We start from the raw sequence: 12,352 nt of genomic DNA, 5'->3' as shown, positions 1-12,352 counted from the left end.
TTAGCACTGTCAGGTCACATTCATACTTAGGCTACATTCATACTTAGCACTGTCATGACACATTCATACATAGTACTGTCAGGTCACATTCATAACACTGTCAGGTCACATTCATACATAGTACTGTCAGGTTACATTCCTACTTAGCACTGTCAGGTCACAGCAAGAAGGTTGTGGGTTCGATACCCGCTCAGGACGTTGTCGGCACTGGGGATGTTCTCCCCAGGGTTGTCAGGTACTCAGGTGAGATATATCCCGGGCCTTTCTGTGCGTTATTTGCATGTTCTCTCCATGTTCGCAAGGGTTTCCTCCCAAGAACCCCAATACAAAAAAACATGTAGAAAAACAGATACTCTTCAGTCCGGTCCCTGACCAGGATCCGGACTGAGCACTTGTACTTGGTCCCCGGGCACCACTGATGAGGCTGTCCACTGCTCCTGGCTGCCCCTGGAGGAGGACAGCTTGGATGGGAAAATGCAGCGGACAAATTCCACTGGCGACCACTGAAGATCTGTGTGTGTGTGTGTGTGTGTGTGTGTGTGTGTGTGTGTGTGTGTGTGTGTGTGTGTGTGTGTGTGTGTGTGTGTGTGGGTGTGTGTGTGTGTGTGTGTGTGTGTGTGTGTGTGTATGTGTTGTGTCACCGCTCACTCACGTGTGTCTGTGTAACTATATGTAACGTCCCCTGTGTTGTGACCTCATTTCACCTCAGGTCACATGGTGTGAACCAGAGGACCGTTTACAGTACAATACAGTAGTGCCATCTGGTCCCTCAGTTTTCTCAGACCACAGCCTCTCTCTCCGGCCTACTCCAAGGCCGACACGACAACTCATTCTGACACTTGTGGGAATCTGAAAATAAAACATTTTCACGATCCATCCAGATTGTTTTGATTCTCCTAAAAAGGATGTTTTATTGGTGGACCTGCTGGAGGAGTTGCGCAACGTCTCTGGCCGGGCGACAGCAGTGTGAAAACGCTGACCCAGCGCTTCCTGTCAGGACGGAGTCACATGGGTGAGGTCAAACTAACATTTGAGAGGAGCGGCAGCAATCTCAGACCGCCAGGCAGGAATCGTGGACCACGCTGAAGTAAGGGCTTTCTGCTGAAAAATAGTTTCTGTACTTTGTGGTCATCTTGATATCTGGTTTTGTCTTAGGATTGTTTGTTCAAGGCTCAAGTTTCAGATATTTTTATATGCTTGCATATTCTAAGCAGGATTGTGTTTTCAGTTACAACAACACCATTGTTAAACTACTGAACTTTTTTGAATCTCGAACTGCAACTTACTGCAACTTGAGGTTTACGAATCAAAAAGCATGATTTGCATTGAAACTTTTTTGCACATATTTCTTAGGTACCATTTCTAGGATTTAAGAACAACATCAGTGCACACCCACAATGAGTTTGAGAGTCTTCACTCAAGTGCAAGTTTATGAAAAACCTCCTAACCCCAAGGAGAAGGACAAGTCCAACATCCACAGTTTGGAGTGCTGTGGCAGGAACATCTACATCGGAACCAAGGACTCTGTGGTCCAACACCTGATTTTACCAAGCGGATCAAGCACAGAGACTGACCCCAACCAGAGAACCAGGGACGGGAGGATGAGAAAACTAGGCTCCAGCGGTCCAGTCGTCCAGTTACGCGCGGTTCCGGTGCTAAACCACCTGCTGGTTCTGTGGGACCGATCCCTCAGCGCTTTCAACATGTTCTCCCTGGAGCCGGTCCCGTCGCTGAAGCGGATCCAGCACGTGTCTCTGTTCCAGGTGTGTGAGTCGTCACTGTCGGCGCGGGATCGCGAGGTGCGTGTGGAGCTGGTGACCGCCTCCGCCCGGAGGAGGCGGGTGAAGATCCACCTGCTGGGGGTGGACCGGTGGGAGTGTGTGAGGGAGGTGGCCCTGCCCCAGGACCCCGTGGCTCTGGCGGTGGAGGACTCCAGTCTGTGTGTGGCCACGAGCGACAGGTACCTCATCCACGATTACAAGACTGGGAGCAGCGTTGATCTCTTCCCCCACAACCTCAGCAGGCAGGACGTCCTAGTGACCAGTGCTGGCAAAGGGGAGTTCCTTCTGAACGGCCCTGGCTGCCTGGGTAAGACAGCTGCCTGTTTGTCCAGAAAAACCAAACCTAACAGTCAAATTTGAAGGTGCTTGTGTCGCAAAACATATTAGAAAGTGTCTGTGTACAGGATTTTATGTGGCCTCAAGAGACAGAGTAATATGGCACCAGGCTATTCAATATGCTACACAACAAAGCACCATGTATATCCATTCGGCTGCGGGATATGTGGATTCTCGTTACCTGTTCTCTGTCCCACAGGCATGTTTGTGATGAAGACGGGAATGTGCCAGCGTCCTCCTCTGCAGTGGCCCGAGGGCGTAGTCTCGGCCGGGCTGTGCTTCCCCTACATCCTGGCACTCCAGCCGCAGGCCCTCCTTGTGTACAGCCTGCTGGACCAGCAGCTCAAACAGACTGTCAGTCTGCATGGGGCCAAGGGCCTGATTCCAACTACAGGTAGCCTACTGTTGGAAGGCACAATCGTAGTGGAATAGATGACCAATATGCTATGGAACATCATATGCACACAAGTAGAGAAGTTATTTTGTTGTCAGATGTGTTTGGATTGATTGATTGATTGATTCATCAATTTATTAATTGATTAATTAGTAAATTGATTAATTGATAGATTTTTTGATTTGTTAATTGATTGATCGATCATCATTAATTTGTTAATTCAATCATTCGGTCACTTTCTGTTCTCAGACGGAGTGTGTATGTTCACGGAGAGAGAGGTCCTCCTCTTGTCCATGGTGCCGTTGGAGGAGCAGATCCAGGCCCTGCTGGGCAGTGAGAGGGTGGAGGAGGCCCTGGTCCTACTGGATGGAGCTCAGCACCACCTGCCTCACGAATCCTACCAGGTAACACATCTACTACCACGAAACACATCTCCTACCTGGTAACACATCTCCTACCAGGTAACACATCTCCTATCAGGTAACATCTACCAGGTAACACATCTACTACCAGGAAACACATCTCCTACCTGGTAACACATCTCCTACCAGGTAAGACACCTCCTACCAGGTAACACATCTCCTACCAGGTAACTTATCTCCTACCAGGTAACACATCTACTACCAGGAAACACATCTCCTACCTGGTAACTTATCTCCTACCAGGTAACACATCTCCTACCAGGTAACACACTACCACAGGTCTCCTACAGCACCCGGTAGAACACTACAAGAACAGTATGGCATGACTCCTGCCAGGTAACACACTAGGGTGTATTCACACATCTCCTACCAGGCAACACACTAGGGTGTATTCACATATCTCCTACAATGTAACACACTAGGGTTGTATTCATACAGCGTCGCTGTGTAGTAGCTGGTGGCCTTGGCTCAATTCGTACTGGAGCCTTTTGAATAAGACAAGTTTACCAGGTGTTCCTATATCAGCACTACCTCTCTCTCTCTCTCCCCCCCCTCTCTCTCTCTGACTCTTAAAAACAAGCTAAAGCTCTGGACATCTGAACAGCCTGGATGTCATCTGTGGTCTAGTTCATATAAACACTCACTAGGTTTCACCGAACCAAAGCAATGAGACATCAGGAGAGTTACAGCCCATGCCAACATGTAAGCAATGCTTCTCTGGTCAGTGTTAGAGTACAACACAGAGGATAAACCAGGGGGATTAATCTCTCATCTTCTGTTACTCTTCCATCCAGCAGCAAACACAAATTTAATCCACCTATCCAAATACCATGTCAAATCCCCACTACTACAGGATGATAACGAGAGCTTTATTATAACATCTTATGTGATACCATCACCACGGACGTGCAGATAAATACCCACACGACCACTACCATCAGATTACACCGTGACTGTATGAATATTTCATACACAGTGTAATCTATGTCAATAATGTTAATTCAACGAGGTGGTCACTGGTCATATACAATGAGCATCATATACAGATAGAGCAGATGGTGTTTCAGATTGGATATAATCTGTGTGGAATCTCAGGTTAAAGATCACAGGTTCAATTGAGGATTTTTAAATTAAGACCCTCTCTGCATGTTATTATTACTCATTATATGTTCTGCCTACTAAAAACGTCTTAGCTTTGAAAGCCGGGCATGTGGGTGCAACATGTTCAGCTGGCACACAGCATACAGTACTGCTCTCCAGAATTAAGTACAGTCATGCTGGAGGATGGGAGGATATTCCACCCCACACTATATACTGTGTGTGTGTGTGTGTGTGTCTGTGTGTGTGTGTGTGTGTGTGTGTGTATAGTACTGTGCAAAAGTCTTAGGCCACCACCAAAGAAAATAATTAATACATAAAGTAATACAAATATCTTAAGAATAAAAAACAACAGTAACTGTCCATAGTGTAGGTTGGCAGTCTGAAGAGAATCTGAGGCACTCTAGGGATTCCAAAATAACCTCTATTGAATCATGAACCAAAATCTGAATTTCTTGTTTTAAAAAGAAGTTGGTATTTTTTGTGGCCTCCCTTAGAACGCAAAATTCACTTTGGTACACTGCTGTCATTCTAGGAGTGCTGTGGTAAATGCTTCCCAAGCTTCTTGCAAGATTACAGATTTGATTTATTATTATTAGTATTATTATTATCATCATTATTATTATTGTTGTTATTATTATTATTATTATTATTATTATTATTAGTAGTAGTAGTAGTAGTAGTAGTAGTATTAGTAGTAGTAGTAGTAGTAGTAGTAGTATTAGTAGTAGTATTGTTATTATTCATGTTTATTTGACTGTAATGTTATATTGTTTTTATGAGCAAATAAACACCTACTGTCCAGATATATAGCTTTAAACAATTTATATATATATATATATATATATATATATATATATATATATATATATATATAAATATCTCCATAAATATATAGAAATATATCTCCAGTCTAAGAGAATCTTTCGTCTTTCACTTTTACTTCAGTGGTTTTTGTATTTAGCTATTTGTGTTCAGCTGTTCTAGCACTTTTAGCTATTAGACACTTCTTTAGAAAGGAGATGCACTTGTGTGTTCTAGTGAGTAGTAGTACACTTCATTACCTAAGCTGAATGCCCTTATTGTAAGTCGCTTTGGATAAAAGTGTCTGCTAAATGATTGTGATGTGATGTGATGGAATTTGGCAGGAGCTGCAGAAGACCATCACTTGCATGGCAGGCCTCGTTCTTTTCCACCAGCAGGCCTTTACAGAAGCCAAAGATCTTTTCATGTGAGTGAAAACCAGTCCCTCTGCTGCACATCCGATTTCTAACAAGATAATCATTTTTGAAAAGCCTTTTTTTCTCCAAATTCAACACTGGTTAAACAGAAACCAGGACGATCAGGTGATAATCTGTCATGCGGAGGAAATCTGTTCTGTGTCTCCTGTTCTGCTCCGCTGTCTTGTTGTGTTGAGGTGTCAAAATGTCAAAACCAATTACCCTTTCAAACAGCAAAGGTGAGCTGGACCCCAGAGAGATCATCAGACTGTATCCCGACATGGAGTCTCTCTGCGAGGCCTTCCGCTCCCCGCTGGCTCCTCCGGGCCACGCCCCCGACCTGACGGCGCTGCGGAGGGAGGACGCCGCCACGTTCCGCCGGTACCTGGGCTTCCTGAGGGACTTCTTGAGGACCGTCAGAGGGGCGGAGCCAGGCCGGCGCTGCCCCCGGGAGGTGGACGAGGCTCTGTTGAGGCTGCACGCCGACCAGGGAGACGGGGAGGAGCTGGACCTGCTGGTGTCCTCCTCCAACGCCTGCAGCCTGGACGCCTGCACGCCTGTCCTCCAGAGACACCAGAGGTGAGGGTCAGGAGGACCTGGAGGTTCTGAGGCCCGGGGGTCGGGAGAACCTGGAGGTTCTGAGGTACGGGGGTCGGGAGAATCTGGAGGTTCTGAGGCCCGGGTGTCGGGAGAACCTGGAGGTTCTGAGGCACGGGGGTCGGGAGAACCTGGAGGTTCTGAGGCCCGGGGGTCGGGAGAACCTGAAGTGGGGGTCTGGAGGATTGGGGGTTGCTGTGAGAACCTGGAGGGAGGACTAAGGAGTTGCTGTTCTCATCCTCTACTGATATACATTGATCGGTTGATTTTGATAAATTGATCGGTTGATTGATCGGTTGATTTTGATCTCATTTCAGATTTTTCACTCTGGGCTTACTTTACCAGAGCCACGGGGAGAACATGAACGCAATACAGGTTTGATTAGAGATTATACGTATTCTGCTCCCTAAAAAAAGGTGCTATTGTATATAGAAATGTTTGTAACAACAGAAGAAGAACCCTCTGAAAAAAGGTTCTGTGTGGAACCCTTTTATACAGTAGATCAGAAAGAACCCTTTAGAAGTCCAATCAGCAACGTGTGGAGCTGAAAAGGGTTCTGCTTGGAACCGTCTATTATTACAAACAGTTCTATATAACACGCTTTTTCAGAGGGTTCTAGAGAGCCGGTCTGAATACAAGTATAAGACAAGCATACCACTGTATGAAATGTAGCCTTCAGTTTCGCTCTGTCCATACAGACCTGGGTGAGAATAGCAGACGGCCAATACGAGGACAGCTCGCGTTCAGACGTGTACGAGCACATTGTGCGGACCCTGTGTCAGCTGTCAAGCAGCGACGTTGTGTGGGCGTTTGCAGACTGGGTAGTACAGAGAGACCAAGAGGTACCTACCCATCATCCATACACTCTATTCAACTGCAGAGGGCAGAGTTACACAGTGAAACAGCACAATGTTAAGGCCCAAATGAAGCACAGTACACCTATATGTTAAATTCTGAAAGCATATCACATTATGTATTATATGTTTGTCCATAAAACTATTTCAACTTGGTCCATATTATTGAGTTAAGCTGATGAAGCCTTTCCTATAACTTATAAAAGGTCGGAGTGCAGATTTTCACCAACAGAGACCCAGACGAACCTGATCCACTGGGGGAAGAAGACGTACTCAGCTTCTTAAAGACATACCCTGTGGCTTTAGTTCTGTACCTGGAGTTTCTGGTTTACCAGCAGAAAAGTGAGGTTGGTGTCCCGCCCTACACCTTAGTGACATTGAGGTTGAAATGATATAGCTCAGTGGACAAATCTCTTTCTTCTCTTTTACTGCATAGAGATTGTAGGTTGGGGGGTGGCATTTAGGGGTATGGATACAGTAGCTCTACATCAAAAACAGGCAGATGATGGAGATGAATTTTGGGCAGCTTTAATCAGACCGTCTGAGTTACAGCAGGGAAGCTCCTTTCTCCTCTGCCATTTCTCTCTGTCTCTCTTTCTCTCTCTGTCTCTGTCTCTCTCTCCAATCAAAAATGAGCAAAACAATGATTGAACAACAGTGTATCTCAGGAAATATACTCAAAGCATTCCCATTCAAAACCATAGATAGAATCCCATTTTCACATAGAAAAGGCGTAAATAAACTATAAGCTTACAGATTCTTGCCTGTTCCTAGGAAGAGAAGCACCACAGCGCGCTGGCCTTGGCGTACATCTCCCGGACACTGCAGGGCCTCCTGGGAGAGGAGGCGGAAGACTCCCACGTGGGGGAGACCAGAGAGAAACTACAGCAGCTACTATGGCAGTCGTCCCTCTATGACGCTACAGCTGTACAAGGTTAGTGAACCACAGGGCTGTGTGGCATCTAAACTGAATTCAGGAGCTCCTCTCTTAACCAGGGTTCGTAATTTTTGGCATACCAAGGGCATTCATTTAAATGTGTATTGGAACTGGGATTCAGTTACCTGACGCACCAGATGGTTTGCTTTGCATTTGGGAACTCTCAGCTGGAAACTGTTTGGAAAAGGGCAGACACAGTATCAAAAATACTTGACAGGTGATTGAATGAACCATCTGTCTATCACAGTCTATCACGCGCTTCAACTTCAACTGCTCCTCGCTGTTGTCACACCTAATCCCGCCCGGCATAGCTGTTTGTATTTAAAATTCCTCAGAACCAACGTTGATTGGCGAGATTGTTTTCTGATCTGGCACAAACAGATCTCTATGGAGATTATCCAGACTGATTTGTGAGAGAAACAAATGTGAGCTCTCGAAATCAGGTGGTCTCACGAGGCTTGAGTCTCAAACACAATTTTCTCATTCTGAATTCGTAAGACCATTTAACTATGAATCTCTTTATTATTATTGTGGCCCCCAGCGGTTCTTCAGCCGACGAGCCTCCACACAGAGAAGGCCATCCTGCTGGGCCGGGCTGGCGACCACCTCCAGGCCCTGGACACGCTGGTCCACACGGGGGGAGACGTCCAGGCGGCCGTGGCCTACTGCCGGAGGGCCGCCCAGGGCCAGACTAGGGAGCTTGGGCAGGGCCTCTTCCTCAGCCTGCTCCACATCTACCTGAGCTCCGCCCATTTAACCAGTGCTGCCGTGGACCTTCTCAACGCCAATGCCGCCGCCTTCGACCCAGAGAGGGTCCTTCGGATTCTGCCTGAGTCCTGGTCTCTCCAGCTGATCTCCCGGTTCCTGCTGGGCTCTCTCAGAGGGACGTCTCACCAGAGGAGGATGGGAGGCATTGAGAGAGGCCTGGCCCAGACCGAGCTCCTCAGACAGAAGTACACCTGGGTGAGTGTTAGCCAATCAGAAATACACCTGGTTGAGTGTTAGCCAATCAGAAGAACACCTGGGTGAGTATTAGCCAATCAGAAGTACACCTGGGTGAGTGTTACCCAATCAGAAGTACACCTGGGTGAGTGTTAGCCAATCAGAATTACACCTGGGTGAGTGTTAGCCAATCAGAAGTTCACCTGGGTGAGTATTAGCCAATCAGAAATACACCCGGGTGAGTGTTAGTCCCTCAGATACACTATGTACTGTACCTCCTTAGTGATGTGCTTCCTTCACTAACAATTGGATCTTTAGGCATTTATTATTATTACGTTCACTTATAGTCGCTGTCTAGCTGCATGCAGACTAGTCTATTACTATGTAATAATTTTCATCTTCATTTGTATGTGGGTGGGTTTTATCTTCCATCTTATTTTACATCCTATTTGAATAACTCAGTGCATGTAATATATTTGTTGTAAAGTGCTTTGAGCTGGATTTTTGTTTGAAAGGTGCTATACAAATTGCCAGTTGCTCCTAGTACTACGGCTACTATTACTACTACTGAGGTGAGTGACCAGTGACTGACTGCTGCCCTCTCTCCTCCCTCAGACCCAGGTCTCTAGAGGCATGCTGAGGGTGGACAAGGGCCGGACATGTGTGACGTGTCGGAGGGACCTGACCGAGCCGCTGTTTGTGTGTAGTCTCAGGGGGGAACTGACTCACACAGCCTGCACTGGCTACAAGAGCCTCTAAGAGTACTGTCCGGCCGTTTGTTTTTTTGTCTGTTTGTGTGTGTGTGTGTGTGTGTGTGTGTGTGTGTGTGTGTGTGTGCATGTTTGCGTGTGTGTCTGACTGTGTGTGTGTGTGTGTGTGTGTGTGTGCACCTGTGTGTGTGTGTGTGTGTGTGTGTGTGTGTGTGTGTGTGTGTGTGTGTGTGTGTGTGTGTGTGTGTGTGCGTGCGTGCACGTGCGTGCGTGCGTGTGTATGTTTGTATACAGGCTTGTGAGCAATACACAAAACACAAAATCCTTTTTGGACTCCTGGTTATGTTGGCTCTGCAAGTGTCTGGTTCTTAGTGTCTGGTGTCTGGTCCCACTCATTATGTTGGATCAGCCACCATTCTGCTGCACTCAGAACAGGCCTCCAATTCAGGGAGCGTGGACTAGACACGTTCTCCAATTAGAATAAGAAAAATACATTTTGAGCATCTACATTTTGAGTAATAACAACTGGAGGAGGATTTCGCAAAACAACAGAGCACATGATATGGCAAACGCAGCACATTTCACTGTAGCATGTCTGAACCATTTCTTTTCCAAACGGAGATAGACAGGAATAGCTGCGATGTAAATCTGGGACATACAACCAATGAACTGTCTCTGCTCATATTCTATAGAGCAGGCATTCCCAAACTGTGAGGCGGGCCTCCCCTGGGGGGCCCCAAATAAATTCATGGGAGGCGCGGAGGGATGGTTAGAAAAAAGGAAAAACATGTTTTTTATTTTTAAAATGTCTGTCTTTTATGAATGAAACGTGATTTTAAAGGCTAGAAGATTTAAATAAATAATGGGTGAGATGTATACTAAATTTGTGGATAGTGCAGAGAGAGCCTCCCCCCACAGGCATGAATGTATTGTGGGAAAACGTCATAACGTTAACTAGCAGCAAGTGCCACCGAGCTAACTTAGTTGTGTAACGTTATGGGCTAGCTAACGCTACCTTGCAAAATGGACAAATTTGAGGGTTGGGGGGGCGCGGGTGTGTCACTGTTTTCAGAGGGGAGGCCCACATTGATGGAGTTTGGGAACCCATGCTATAGAGAATCCACCACGGCTGAACCTATGAACCACGGCCGGAAAACTTGACTGTGCTGTGATCCGTGCACTGTTCCCCCCCACCCCGCGCCCCTCCTCACACTGCCCCTGTGTTCCTACTGTCTATCTATGTATCATATGAATACAGAATGGGTAAGACAGAAAACAAAAATATTCGCGTGAGAGACAGCTTTCTTTAACCACGGGTCACTGTATATTTCAGTATTTTATGCCTTTATGACAAAAAACATACTGTATTCACTGCTGACGTCATTTTTGGATTATGTTATAGCCTACTTCCCCAAAAAAGTGTTGTTAAAAACTGGTGGAGCATGTGGAAAATAAACTGGAGTGCTGCTGACTTCTGACCAGAACACATCCTGTTTAGTAACATCATCGTTTATTACTTTTAATAACACATAAACACTGGCAAAGATGTGTGGAAATCTGTCTGTAAATAAACTTAAAGACATATCATTAAGCTAGAACTTAGATTTATTTATCTATTCCTGTCTCTCTATTTAGTCTTTAAGGGCTAACCATAAGTGCAACTATTTCTTTATGCCCTTACATTTCTGAACGATGGCGAAGGAGAAGCCTGAGGCCAGGACTTCTGCATCTGCATGGCTGCTCGACATGTACCTCATCCGGCACACTGGGGTCCTCAGCAAGAGTGAACGTGCGTTCACCTGGCCTATGGTGTGCTTTTCAATCTCTTCACTTCCTGGTTGGAATGAGTTCCAGCATACAGACAGGGATGGATGGGCGGAGTGTTCCAAACCTATACTCAACACTCTAAAAACGAAAGAGTGTTAGCTACAGTATATACAGTAGAACCATTTCTAACTATAAAAGAACCCCTTTTCTGGTATGTACAATTCTGTAAATAACCATTTTCAGCTCAGAGAGAACCATTTAGCCAGGTTCCCAACAGCACTGACCTGAAGACAGGGTTCTACCCTTAGGGTTCTATATAGAACAATTTTATGGAATTTTGACAAATACTGTAGTACTGTAGCACCTGTTTTTCGTGTTGTAATAAAGGAAACTGCTGTCAGATAGAATGAATACAAGTAGAGTGAGAGCTTGGGTGAGTGTACAGTACAGTATGTCTTCTGGGTCCAGTTCCTGTTTTCTGAGTGTCTGAGCTCCTGTGTGTGATCTAAAACGGTCCACCCAGGACTCGGGCCGGTGCTGAGCTCTGAGAGAGCCTCAGTGTTGGGTGGAGGCTGATGACCACTGGGTGGACCCAAAATGGGGTCAATCTGGGATCACTTCCACCTCCTCCTCATTTTCCCCCTCCTCCCATTCCCCACTCTCCTCCACCTCTCCTCCTCTCCTCTCCTCCTCGTCTCCTCCTCTCCACCTCAGTAGTCATTAAAGGGCACTCTGCCCTGAGGGCAAATATTTATGCAAAATGCCTTCCGGGTTATGTGTGTGCACGTGCGTGTGTGTGTGTGTGTGTGTGTGTGTGTGTGCGTGTGTATGTGTGTGTGTGTGTGTGTGTGTGTGTGTGTGTGTGTGTGTGTGCACGCCACCCTGTCCAGACAGTGTATCTCTAGTTTGGTGTGTGTGTGCATACCTGCGTTTTGTGTGTATGTATGTGTGTGTGTGTGTGTGTGTGTGTGTCTGTGTGTGTGCCCCCCCCCCACATCAGATTGGTATGTGGGAGTGATCAGGGTATTTTGGTTCCCAGGGCCCCCCCTCCGATACAGTAGCAAGGTGCTGTGCGCTTGCTTCCGTTTGTGTGTAGGCTATGCCCCGGCCTATACAGACCTGTCCAGACTGACCGCCACCCAAACTGGTGCCTAGTGATGCAAATGTAATGCTCATTGTTAAGGGGCCTCATAGCAGACCTAAAGTAAACGTATGAGGTAGATTCAGCAGCCTGGTAGAGTTACAAAGCTCGTTCTGACAGACAAGACCATGCTGACTCAGACCCCTCACAGTT

General features: G+C 46.4%; 1 protein-coding gene across 1 annotated transcript; it reads left to right on the top strand.

Annotated features, from left to right (window-relative positions):
• Nucleotides 1-1,397: 1,397 nt before the first annotated feature.
• LOC311319495 (transforming growth factor-beta receptor-associated protein 1) lies at nt 1,398-9,340 on the top strand (the record flags this gene model as incomplete). The annotated part of the gene is made up of 12 exons (XM_084451054.1): nt 1,398-2,088; nt 2,317-2,511; nt 2,761-2,915; nt 5,180-5,262; nt 5,486-5,770; nt 5,820-6,017; nt 6,166-6,223; nt 6,547-6,690; nt 6,909-7,049; nt 7,477-7,636; nt 8,181-8,602; nt 9,197-9,340. The coding sequence occupies 12 exons, from the start codon at nt 1,398-1,400 to the stop codon at nt 9,338-9,340; spliced, it is 2,676 nt and encodes an 891-aa protein (XP_084307180.1).
• Nucleotides 9,341-12,352: the final 3,012 nt, after the last annotated feature.

The sequence above is a fragment of the Borostomias antarcticus genome (assembly GCF_949987555.1).
Source record: "Borostomias antarcticus genome assembly, chromosome: 16".
Lineage (NCBI taxonomy): Eukaryota > Metazoa > Chordata > Actinopteri > Stomiiformes > Stomiidae > Borostomias > Borostomias antarcticus.
This window is presented reverse-complemented; position numbering and strand designations above follow the sequence as displayed.